This window comes from Thermobia domestica, chromosome 11 (genome assembly GCF_964235325.1).
Source record: "Thermobia domestica chromosome 11, izTheDome1.hap1.1, whole genome shotgun sequence".
NCBI classification, from domain to species: domain Eukaryota; kingdom Metazoa; phylum Arthropoda; class Insecta; order Zygentoma; family Lepismatidae; genus Thermobia; species Thermobia domestica.
This window is the reverse complement of record NC_137464.1, coordinates 17290504-17304317: the sequence shown is the minus strand read 5'-3', so window position 1 is coordinate 17304317 and position 13814 is coordinate 17290504. Positions and strand designations below refer to the sequence as shown.

The 13814-nt window shown below is 37.4% G+C and overlaps 1 protein-coding gene across 1 annotated transcript in view; it reads right to left on the bottom strand.

The window, feature by feature from the left end:
- The window catches only part of puf (ubiquitinyl hydrolase 1 puf), a 151054-nt gene that overhangs the window by 25030 nt on the left and 112210 nt on the right, over positions 1–13814 (bottom strand). Inside the window, exons 37-42 of the mRNA XM_081730121.1 lie at positions 13230–13391; positions 10391–10573; positions 8074–8220; positions 4426–4678; positions 2131–2396; positions 1395–1585 (exon numbers count right to left, since the gene is read on the bottom strand). Coding sequence (XP_081586247.1) covers positions 1395–1585; positions 2131–2396; positions 4426–4678; positions 8074–8220; positions 10391–10573; positions 13230–13391 — 1202 coding nt within the window. The remainder of the gene's footprint in view (positions 1–1394; positions 1586–2130; positions 2397–4425; positions 4679–8073; positions 8221–10390; positions 10574–13229; positions 13392–13814) is intronic.

Below are 13814 nucleotides of genomic sequence, written 5' to 3'. Positions count from 1 at the left end.
AGGCTCAGTGAAGATCATCCACATGTGATAATTCCACAGCAGGATCGATATCTGCGAGTTGCGTCCAGATCTTGCTGCAAAGTTAATTGTCAGCAAAGCCTGTAGCCACATCAGGGGTAATAGTGTCGTGCTAAACTATGTACCAGATACTGGTTACCAGTTGTTTGCATAGCAACATGTATTCCACTGATTGTAGAGTATAAGGGGGCCTGTTTACAGTGGTGTCGAGAACACCGTCAGTGGATCCGCCATGAACGGACCGCGTACTGCTCAAGAATGAATTCCAATACAGTTCCCAGAGTGATTCTCATCGCATACTGATCTTGCGTGAACAGAAATATCGATGTTATCCTATGAATAGTATAGAAAGGGATCAGTATGATAGCAGTGACATACTGATCTGGGCAGGTATTATGATAAATGGTCGTACGGATCTGCACATCTTCGATATGGGATCTATCGCTGCCCAGAAATACGAGGACGACATTTTGCATGACTATATGCGACTTTTCAGGGGTACAGTCGGCCCACAGTTTCTGCTTATGGATGATAATGCTCACCCAAATCGAGTCAACCAGTAGACAATTGTCTGGCGACGGAAGACATCCAACGCAATGTGCTACCTAAACCGAATTCAACATGCTTGAGATACGTTAGGAAGACTTGTTTGACCTTGCCAGCCACCTTCCAGGAGCTATGTACTGCTCTCCCTGAGGAGTGGAACGAGCTGTCGCAAAAGCTCCTCAGCAATCTGTCTTCAGCGTGAAGCATCGGTGCACCCCGTACTAACCTGTTTTTGGTGCCGCCAGTGCGTCTCACAGTGTTTTTGTGGTGTGTGCGTTTCGGTCCACTTTTTATGTTTGTGTTGTGTGACCCTTTCTATGATGGTTTCTTACAAACGAGGGCTGCTCCGTGGGTGTACTATGTGTAGTATGGTGGTTCCATTTGGTGCGATTTCTTTACTTTCTTCGTACCCTATGTCCTCGAATAATAATTGTGTTTCCTTTTTGGACACGCAGTATATTTATTCTTATCCCAACTTTGAGGTCATCTTCCTCGTGACTTAACGACTTGAAGAAGATATCAGTAACACAACAGAATGAAAATTCCAGTTCAATTAAAAAAAACACACACACAAAATTTCTCATATAAATCAATAGGCTAAAAGACTGCGCAGGTATTGACCACCATTAAATAACCAGCTTTTCATACGTTCTCCGCCATTGGCTGTTCGGAAAACACTTTTAATAGGAAGGATTTATTACAAACTAGGAAGATACGTAAAAACAAAGTTCTTTTCTGTGATAGATTTTTGAACTAGACTATACATAAAGAAATGGTTTCTTTCTATAAATAAAATTAAATGCATAAATAAATCTACTACCAACACTTACAGAATATAATTAAAAGCGATATTCTTCGTGACATGTGCATTCTGGAGAATAAGCTGTACATTTTCTGGACAATCTGTACACACATGATGCCAAAATATCAACAAAGCCTGCTTGTTTTGGTGCACAGGAATAGCTGGTTCCGACAACTTCGGATGAAACAACTGCCATAGGTCCAGAAAATACTGACAAAACTGAAAAAGATAAGTAAATACATGTGTAACTCAAAACAGGGGGAAAAGTCACAGTTTACATAAAAAAAAGAAAGAATCCACCTAACTGTTCGAACTCGTCTGATTATTATTAAAAAAATATTCTTAATAACAATAATTTAAAACGATAGAAACCAATTCTTCATAATAATTTAAAACTGTGGAAAATGATTTAAAACACTGTTTCTATTGTTGTACCCTACTGTGGCTGTCAACAGTAAAATATAACAATTAGCAAATACAACATAATACATTGTCTCAAAGTCTGAGGCATTAAAGGAGAAATTAGTTTATTCTTGCGAGGCATCTGAATTGCTAACCAATCAAGTACACTCTGGGCACAATAATCTGCAACTCATTTTTGTTACTATAAGTATACAAGTTTATAGTGCTTTCCTACATTTTGTTGGATTTTTTCCTCTCTAGAAAACGAAATAAAATTATACTTTCTTGCTTAAAACGCTAATGGGGCTTACACCCTGCAATACTTATTGACCCTTATTCTACACAAAATTAAGTACACTTACCATCAGTTTTTCCGCCCGTGAAATGCAACAGTATGTCAACAGAACAAAATATGCAGTTAATTTCATGGTTCCATGAGACTGGATATCTGTATAATGTTTGGCTGGTTTTAAAAGCCTCAACAGAACAGAATAAACTTGTTGCAGAATTAACTGCGCTTCTGAGCTCATAAGCAGTTCTTTGTGGGGACTTCCTAGGTTACGAGCTGTTCGATATCCCTGACGGAAGTGTGTATTAGGAACTAGACTCACCAGCAGGAAAGCCGCAGCTATGGAAATAAAAAGAGGGAAGAATACATAAATAAGAAAATACTAAAATATAACATCAAGGAATATGTTAAAATTTAATTATTCTTGTTCTGTGCTATACAGAGTGATTCAACATATAAGACAGAAATACTGGAGGTGTGATTCCCGACACCAACCATATCTAAACTGAAACAAAGAAGTTCTATAAACAGCAATCAAAACTCGCTTTGTTTGCGAATCTGCGGCATGAGATATTTTGTCGGGTAATCATAATAGGTAACGAAATTTGGATCTATGCCTATGACGTTGAAACAAAGGAGCAGTCATCTCAATGGGCGGGAAAATCTTCGCTTAGACCTTAAAAAGCATGTCAAAGTCCATCGTTGAAGTAATGCTTATTGTTCTCTTTGATTCTCGTGGTGTTCATTTTTAATACGTTTCATGTTGTCAAACCATCAACAAAGAGTATCACTGAGAAATGATGGGGAGTTTCAGGAAAGCTGCGAGGAAAAAAGACCGGAAGCTTGAAAACATGGATGGATCATAGATGCTGCACTATAGTAACATTCCTCCATTCGGTGCTCCTCATTCGAGAGTTCTTGGCAAAGAACAATACAAATACACCCCAACTATCCTACTCGCCTAATTTGGCACACCTATAGACTTCCTTCTATTCCTCAAGTTGAAATCCACTCTGAAAGGTCGTAGAAAAGATAACAAAAAAAATTGGTATGAGACTCCAGGTTATTCCAAAAAAGAGCGTTCTAGGATGCATTCCAGCACTGGAAGACGCGCTAAGAACAACGTTAATAGTGGAAGGACTATTTTGAAGGACATAAATCTAAATAACTTACAAAGATAAGTATCATTATATTTAGAAAGTATAGTTTCTTTCGGGACAAACCTCTAGTAAATAAAATTACCAAATTGTTACAACAAAATGTTCATATTGGAAACAAGTTAAGTTCATTCTGTCTTTTGTGTTCTTTGCATATAAACCTACTGCGATTCTTAATTTTAGCAATACTTCCCATTTCAGAAATACTCACAAACTTCAGACTATCATTAGAGCAGTTTATGGCTGACGAGGAACCGAGTGTGTCACTACTGATGTTAAAGAAAGTTGCAAAATGTATATGTTCCAGTTCCAAATAATGTTTTTTTTTTTTTTTTTTTTTTTTTTTTTTTTTTTTTTTTTTTTTAAATCACATTTATTTTCATGGAGATAAGTTTCTTCAGTTTCCTAACCACTGATTCATTTATTCATTGAAGATTCATTTCTGAAATTTAAACAAAAACTACAATTCTCTCTCTCAGTATAATTCAGTATAATGTTAACTCGGTGAAAAACAAAACTGAATTTCTGAATATCCGATGAAAACTGCTTTTACTAATAATAATTAGGACAATTTCGAAGATTCTAAAATTTCAGTCCCTTTCTTATTTTTCAGATAAAGTGCCATATATTAATTGTTTAAGGATATACGGGAAACACTTACTTTGTTCTCACATTGATTGTTTCAAAAGCAATTTTATCAATAAACTCAAAAGGTATTCTACTTTTCCTTAAAAATATTTTTTAAAAAATCCGTATTAAAAGACAAAATTTTACTGACAGCTATCAGCAGTATCAGGACTTGGGGATGGATAGGTATTAAGTCGAGATATGGTGTATGGACGTTACATGTTTACTAATAAATGAGAACATCTCGCTGCTGTACAGAAAACCTAATTTCGTTGATTGTGTCTGTAACAGTTTTCTGTACGGTTCAACTGCTTATTCTGTGGCCTTGTTCACTAGGTTAAGTCACTCACATGAAATAACTGTTCACTTACCTCCTTAAAAATTATATTAAACATATGTCAATTAGTGTCTTTATGAAATAACTGTTTCACTTATCTCTTTAAAAATTATAATAAATATGTGTCAATTAGCGTCTATAAATCAATATTTCATACTAAAACCTGACGCAAACTAAGATTTACTATTGCTAATTGCGTTTTCCTCTGTAATGAACTATTACAGAGAGAAAAAAAAAAAATACTTACCTCCCCTAACTCGTTGATTACTGTGGGCAATGAGGAAGTGCTCAACCCACGACTCCAAACTCTGAAGCACCCATGAATGAGCTAGCTTATTGCGAGGCACCTGAACCGCCAACCAATCAAGTGCATTCTGTGGACAATACTCAGCTACTTCCCAAATCCTCTGTAGAACAAGCTGCGTGAAGCACGGAAGGCCTGAAGGTCCACTTGTCATGTCAGTCAAGAGAGTCAACAGTTTGAAGAATGGCTGGCAAAACTGTTTCAAAATAAGATTTTACATGAAAAGACTGCAGCTAGCCACACTGTTTGCTTACATCACACTTCTGCATGTTTTTCTTGTTAATATTACTGGCATTAAGACACTAATTTATACACATTCGAATATACGAGGTGGTGTCCGAAAATAAGTTCCCCAGGCTACTGTGGACAGAGGTGGGGATGCAAGACCAAAACTAGCATGTGACATTAAAGATCAGACGTATCTTTATTTTTCCATATAAGTACCACGTACATTGAGACATTTGTTATACCGATCTACAAGCTTCAAAAAACCTTCCAGGAACAATTCAGGGCTCTGTATACGGAAGAAGCGTCGAACAGCTTTTACGACCTCAGCATTGGTTCCAAAATTATTGGGTCATGTCATCCATCTTGACATTTTCGTCCGTAGTGGCCGTGCACGTCCTTCCAAGTCACGACGTGTCCAGCACTTGCTGTGCCCCCTCACTGAATTGGCGACACCATGTCTGCACCATTTGTTTCGACATCACATCAGGCCCATAGACTTCCACGAGGCGGTTATGGATTTCTGCTCCCGATACGCCATGTGCCCATTCATAGCGGACAACCGCTCGCAATTCCTCCTTTGACCACGACGCCGAAACAAGCCTTCTCTACATAGCTACCAGGCTCAAACTGAAAGACTCGTCTCCGCTTTGCGAAGGCGCTGCGACGGCGCCATTTGCAGGATCGTGAGCGAAAGATACCCACTTCTGTCAGAGTGTGTTGCGCGCGCGCCCGTTATCTTGTTTCCCTATTGCTGTTCGCTTTCTTGGGGAAAACGAGAGGGGATACCTATTTCCGGACTCCCCTTCGTATTATCCATGTTCGGATTAACGCATTAGCCACAAAAAAATCTGTATATGCAACTTATATAGAGTAAAGCAGGACACAATAAATTAGTTTTAATACTTAATTCTTTCTACAGGGAAAAATACGATGAATTCAAAGAGTGATGACATGGAATTGGGATGAGGATTGAACACAAGCCTTTGGCTTACTGTGTCGGTATACTGATCACTACCCTATCCAGTCTCTCCCAGACCAGTCTGGCATTCCTACTCTTGAAATTTAGGGGGTCCGTTCTGAAAGTATCCGAAGTGTCCACAGCGCTGCGCGAGAATCGTTCGAGGATGCGGATAAGCGGCGCCAGGTGGCAATGGTGACCTTAACCTTCAAAACAAGGCCTCTCTCAGTTGCCTGCGAGCAGTGGTTGACGTGCTATCGTTCGAAGTGTACACTGAAACAAGCCGCATCGAGAATCTGTATTTGGTGGATATAGCGACAATAGAGCGCACTTTGAAATAGCGCTACGCTGTAAAATTTTGTGTTAAAGAAAGAAAAAACTTTACGGAGACCTTAATTTTGCTACAGGAGGGTTAAGGCAAGGAAGTGATGTTTCGCACGCAAGTTTACGCTTGGCACATGGCGTTCAAAGAAGGACGAACAACGCTCAGGGAGGCCGTTCACATCAAAAACGGAGGAAAATAGCCGCTCTTTTAAACAGTGACAGACGTTTAAGTCTCCAGGTGACTGCAGAGGAGGTGGGACTGGCGAAAACCGGGAAGTTTTTGAAATTATTACCGGAAACTGGAACATGCGGAAAATCTGTGCAAAAATGGTTCCAAAGATTTTGACAAACGATTAAATGCAGTGTTGTGTGCAAATTTCCCACGAAATTGTGGAATGTATGGACGGTGATGAAACTTCTCTCGGCCGAGTGATAATCGGGGATGAAACCTGACTATTCAAGTAGGGCCCTGAAAGCACGAGACAAAGTTCAGAATGCCACACCCTTGCGTTCCCTTGTCAAAAAAGGTTCGGATGTCCAAATCAAAGGTGAAGACAATGCTCATTGTCTTCTTTGACGCGAAGGAGGCCATGTACAAAGAGTTTGTACCTGTTGGAGTCACTGTGAATGAAGCTAACTACAAAACAGCGCTTGGGTGTCTCCGACACAGGGTTCAGCGCGTCTGTTCTGACATTGCCGACAGGTAGGTGCTTCACCACGGCAACGTGCTGGCTCACACAGATCATAGATTTGGCCAATGCCCAGAAATATGTAAATATAAAAATAATCCTTTTCGTATGTACATTAACCTCTTTTAGGAAATATTTCCATCACTTATGGACCAAAGTCCAAACTTTATTGGTGCTCCTCTCCAATCATTCTATCATTCACCACTTTCTAAGAACAGGCTTCTTTATAATATTGTTCAACCCCTCTCCACCTCTTAACTGTTACCTACGTTCACTAAAATATATGGTCCTTGGGCTGTCCAAATACAAGTAAATTGTAGTTAGATTATAGTGAGTAAAGTAGGGGTAAACGCACCAGTACAATTAAGTTCGATCGTGGGCCCAATCACACGTGATCACTCACTGAATTTCGTACGTAATAAATGAACAAAATTAATTTTAAAATCAATGTAAGAACTGGCGCCTTGAAAATGTACTTAGTAAGATTACATGCATTTTTCTCAACAGTTAGGTTAAACTTTTGTATAGTGGTATTCACAACTATCTTATCTATAATAATATTTTTTTTATGTGAAAACTTTTGAATAAACTGACTAAAATAGGCAGTTACCTATTTCACACTTCAGATTATATTATTTTCTCTTTAATTTATATGAACGGTATACAAATTGTGCCATCCACTAGGAAGTACTAAAATACCTATGGCGTTAAGAAGAGAAAATATCTAAAAAAAAATAAATAAAATAAAATAAAAAAAAAAAGTTTTAGTTTTTACAGACAGGAACTTTACACTAACATACAAAATCAGCATAATATCACAATTTCGAACCAGTGACGTTGCCAGTTTTAATTTCTTCGGAACCAAATGGAGAGACAAAAGAAGACTGTGATTATGAGAAGTGAACAAAATGGTGGAATAAACGGAAGAACTTCGAGCAAACCCACGTACACGGTGTTTGTCCACCACAAAGCTCACTTGGTGCAAGCAGGGACCGAACCAAGGACCTCATTCACCAGAGGTAAACGCTCTACCACTGAGCCACCGCAGCCCCCTTTTATATGCCGAAAAGAATAATATAATACTATTTGACGTACGTTACAATACATGTCTGGGGAGAAGGGATGAATGTATCTTCAGGAGGGTCACTCATGTCTTTGCTCCTCTCTTTCTGGCGTAGTCACTGTTCCGAATTATTGTAACTCAGTTTGGAATCCTATTTTAATTTTTTCTGGGAAGATACCTACCAAAACAAGTCTCATAATGTACATACTTTCTCTTGAGTAAATTGGGACTTAATCCACTTTTCCGTGACATCACAAACATATAAAGGGAACTAACTTACAAGATTCTATTAACTACTACTATTTATTTAATTATTATTATTCACTTACATCTGAGTGTTTGGTCACAGCCTGAAAAATCATGCCAATAATATGGACTGCTAGTCTTTCATTCCATCGACATAACGCAAATATCAAATTTTTGGTCTGGTGAAGATTAATATTGTCTTTAATTTGTTGATATAAAAATGGAAATCCCTGCAATTTCAAGAAAGAGCACAATATAGAATAATAAACAGGAAAGTATATAAACATATAAGAAAAAAGATCTAATAAGTTTAAAATAACAAATTACTTTAAATATTAGTATTTTTTTTCATTTTGTAGACGCACATAAATCGTTGATACAAATACCAAAATAGAAAAAAGATTTATCTTTGACAAGAAACAATTTCTGCGCAATAATATCTACTTATCCTTGTTAAAACGTTCATTCATGATTAGCCCTGTCTTTTTCCATCATTAAGATTCAATAAGCAAATAATTAATCACCATATACGAGGTGTGTTCAAAAAGTATCGAACCTTACTTTTTTCACGCGTAAACCAATGAAGTGCGGAAGACTTTCTTCATTGTAACTTAGATGGCGAATACCCAAGCAAAAATCATTCAATCGGATCGGTGCATTCAATTTTGAACAAGAATTTAGGCATGAAAAGACTGTCCACGAAATCTGATTCAGGTTTTAATCGCCAAACACAACATTCCTGCGTGTGTTACTTTTGGTTATTTCCCAAGCTGAAAATGCCATTAGAAAGGACCCGATTTGAGTCAAGAGAAGGCATCATGCGGAACGCGACGGCACGGTAGCTCGCAATTCCAAAAACTGCGTTACAGAAGTGTTTTCAACAATGATGAGAGCGCTGGGAGAAGTGTGTGCATTACCACGGAGACTACTTTGAAGGAGATTAGTGTTTCGGGTTTCCAAGTCAATAAATGTATTTTTGCCAACCAAAGGTTCAATACTTTTCGAACACACCTCCTATACGAGCAAATAAATGGTTGTATGCCCGTTTTTCGCATGGGTAAATTTATGGGTAATATTTGAAAGGCGTATATTAAGACCCTTTCAGAAAGTAGTTTTCCAAATTTTGCAGTTATCTATACCTTATAGATATGATGGCTTTAAAACAGCTAAAAACGCCATTCTTTGAAAAATGTTTACAACGGTCAATATATATCCTTCTCTGCTCAACTGTCGCTCAGTGGAAGCGTATATGTAATGCTCGTCAAACGAGCAATAATGGAGCATACGAAACCATCGTAAGCACTTTTCAAAGTATGGTATTTTTGGCGTTTTAAACGTTAACATATCAACAAGCTACAAAGAACTGCAAAATTTGTAAAGCTACTTTCTCTTTCAAATTTTTGTCACTATATTGATCCTCTATGTCTACAATTTCCAAATAAAACTAATATCTTGCTTCACCTTCCGTACTTATGTTTATATTATGCAAAATCTATATCAAACTGTCTTTTTTGGTTTTAATCTTAATAATTATGATTTGACATATCATCTGCAGTACCTCTCTGACCTTGATTTAACTGTCGTCAAATTTTATGCTAGAGGTAGGAGTACCTCTCATGCCTGGCGGTTAAGTTCTTGTGCCAAAATAATAGGATCACAGTAGATGCTTACAAAAATCCGGGGTGTTCGAAAACTTTTGAGAGGTACTGTACATAATTTTTTAAAACTGATATACTCGTTCTATATTTAAACAGACAAAATGATATGTTGCTTGTAATCAACTGAAACCCTCTTTTCAAATACAGAAATGTTAAGTATCAAATACGTACAGTGAAGATACGAGAAAATATGTACATTTCCGGGACAATTCTCCGCTGTGCCTTACCCATAGAAACAACCAATGCCGCAAACAATTATCATTTGTGAAGACAGAGAAGACATACCGAGAGGAATTCTCTAAAATGTCTTAAGTTGAAATTTGGTTTCAATCTGTTGAACATGTCACGTCTAGAAGTGACTTTCTTTCACTCCTTCAGCTGCTCGAAAGTAAAAGTAAAAAGTATTATTATTTACAAGTGCAGAATTAAGTATGTGTTGATGTTTTGCCTGATAGTAGATCCTAGAAGAACTATGATGGGCCATTATGCAAGAAGAGCACGGATAGGGCACTCAGTTTCATTTCTCGTCACTTATGTACAATACATAAAAGAACACCACCTTTCAATATATTATTGGAAACGCGAACTTGACTTTGGTTCATTGTTTCTTACCCCAAATCCTTCCGACATCCATTTTATTTTAAAGTTAATGTTGCAGCAGTAAATAGCACTACAAAGTGTAACTTACTCCAATGTAGCTTTCCATTCACTAAACAATATCCACTGCTGTCGTAGAACTTACCTTTCCTCCTGCAACTGCATTGAAATCTGTAGGTGATAGATGCAAGTTGTGATCCTCTCCGCGTGATTTCTCCACCAAGTAAGCAATTAATGTAATCATCTTTTCTAATGAGGCTGGTTTATATTTGTCCGTTGGTAATGTCATTACATCTTCTTCCTCCTCTTCTTCACTAACAACCTCCACCTGAAACGAAGATTACAAGCAATGAATATTTTCATATGCTGTTTCATACAATGTAAACTTTTATTACCTTTTCCCAGTAGTTCTTCCATTTCTTCATATTTTATGATTCAACCAAGGATTTCAACATCATTCCCTGTATTTATAACAGTCTTCCATTTAAGCATGCGTAGACAGCTTCTGCATACGGCTAACTACTACTACTTTCGGGCAGGTATTATCAAGTTATGCATTGCCACTGTCTTAGTGAAGCACGGAAATCTAAAAATGTGTACAACATAATCAAGTCCAATGGACCTTGCTTGCAACCTATCAAACAATTGGTAAATTATCAGTACCAATCAACAGCAGTTAAACACAAGTTGTTGTCTTCACTATCATACATTTTTTTAACAGAAGTTTGTATTTTTATACATTATACAGGGTGGTCATAAAAATTACGGGAAGGAATCCCTTGACTTTTACCGATTTTTTAGAACATTTTTAAAATTTTCACTGCTATGTAATTAGCTATACAGATTTTCACATACTGTTGGAAATACAAGACCAAGAACACATAACAGAAGATACATAAGTAATACATTTTCCCTAATCAACTAGAAAAATTAAGAATATAAAAGCAAATACAATGTATGTTATTATGAACTTACAAAACATTTACCTAATAAAAGTTTCTGCACAAAGTCAAGAAACTAAACATCTTCCCTGATACCTGAGATATCAAATTGCTGTAATCTGCATTATGATCTTCACGTCTATTCGAAACCATCTACGTGATTGGATGTGATACTTATCTAAACACTTTTTCGAAACAGAATACTTTGAAGAAAGTAAAATGTTTCGTTTCTACTTATTAGAAATACGTTACACCATGATCAGTGTATGCAACAGTAAAGTAATTTCGATGTACACTGAAATCACTTGCATTAATAGTCTTGTAGAGGCATCCAAAATTTGAATGTTCATGGATGTTTGTGATACTGTATGTTTAATATGTACGAGGAGCAGTCAAAAAATTCCCCGGGATTCTGTTGTACCTCTTTATTACCACGATTTAAATACATATCTACTTAATCGCCTTCAAAGCTGGCACCTTCGGAACACATACACATTTGTTTCACTGCTCCTGCGATTGGTGGAAACACTGACGAAAGGCCTCTTTTGGTATCTTCCGAAGTTCAGCCGTCGGTTTAGTTTTGATCTCTTCTACGTTGACGAAACGGGAAAGGTTCGTTTTTAGCTTTGGGAATAGCCAAACATCCGATGATGCTAAACTGTTTTTATGACCATCAGACTCTCTGAATCAGATTTTCCCCAATTTGTACATGAACTTGATGTTTACGCGTTGCTCAATTTATGATTGCGCCAACTGATCACTACACTACTCGTACATTGCCTGTTACGACGTGTTCACACCTGTTAAATTCAGAATTAGGCAACCTACATTCCTTATGATTGCATCACAAATGCCAGAACTACAACAGCATTCCGGGAACTTTTTGATTCCTCCTCGTATATTTGAAATATGTAATAACTGGCGTCGTTCCATTTGAAAAATATAAGTTTATGTTGAGTTGGCAATACTTGTTAATTAGAAGATGTTGTGGAGTATGTCACACAATGTCCCCCTGTTGATATCTGCATGTTACAAAATTTCATTCAAATCTATATATTAGTTTAAATGTTACAAGATCGTTTCAAGATAAATTTTCCACCCTGTATATTAAACAGAAATTGACGACCTAATGAAGCAGTCTTTTTACACCAAAAATAACTAAAACGAGGGAAACACACCAATAGGCACATACAAAAATTCAGACGAAAATCAGGCCTGCTGTCCTGTATGATTGCGAAACATGGTCACTTACATTTGAGGGAATAACGTAAGACTGAAAATATTTAAGAATAAGATCCTGAGACGAATATTCGAACCCAAGAGGAACAGGAATGGGGAATGGCGGAAACTTCATAACGAGGAATTGCATTATTTATACCGTTTACTAAATATTGTTAGGGTTATCAAGTCTACGAGGCTCAGGTCAGGTCATGGTCAGTCATTCTAGGAGCAGGTCATGTAACCAGAATGGAAGAAAGTAGGAAAGCTTTCAAAGTTTTAACTGGAAATCCAACTGTACCGTTAGGTAGACCTAGACGCAAATGGGAGGACAATATTAAGATGAATCTCGCAGAAATAGGAATACAAAGTAGAAACTGGACTCAGTTCACTAAGGACAGAAATCAATGAAGAGCTTTTGTGAACGCGGCAATGAATATCCAGGTTTTATACGCCATAGAGTTAGTTGGAAGTATACCCTTCATTTATTAATTATTACTTATTTCGATCTTATTCGAAATCTGCTTGAGGCCGAAAAGTACTACATTGGAGAGCACAGTACCAAAAATAATAAAGCTTTTAACTACTGGAGACTAAGGATGAACAAAACCTTTAAGTAAACTTGGTAACAACTCAATATGAACTTCCAAATCTTGTAGAATTGAGAAGCAAATACAGCATATTAACTTACTTAGAATGCGGAATGAAATCCTCCCCTATCAACACCGAGAAAAAATAAATATCAATAGTACTTTTTATGTTTAATTACTTCTTGCATTGAAATAAATAAATAAATACAAATATATATATCTCCATTGTACTTACATAATCTTGAGCTTTTTGTCCAAGATAAAAGTTGACCATGGACGAAATGGATTGAACTGAAATAAGAAAATGGCTCTCCTCTTCTCCCATCTTGCTAAATTCATAAAGGAAGGCAAAGTATTCAGTCAAATGCTTCAAATGGGATTTAGCACCATGCTCCATCTGGAAAGGAAGAGGAAAATAAAAATTAAACCCGTATTTCTGGACTTTCGTCTGTTAAAGAGAAATGAGGAGTGTAAGGTAATTTTAATACATGAAGTTGGCAACTGTTCAGAGTTTCAGCCACCTGCTACCTGCGGCGCTAGTTGTAGGTAAGCAAAATGGCGACTCATTTGGAAAACTGGTCTCCCGAAGAAATCCGCTCAGTTATTCGATTTCTGTGGGCGAAACATGTAACCACGGCTGGAATTCACCGGAGCTGGTAGAGGTTTACGGAGAGGCTGTAATGTTTCGACAGCATGTCGCAGAATGGTGTCGAAAGTTTGCGGCTGGTAGACACAACAATCCAGAAGACCACCACGCTGTTACAGCAATTTCGCTGGGACAATCACTGACCACCCTCCCTACAACACTCCTAGCGATTTT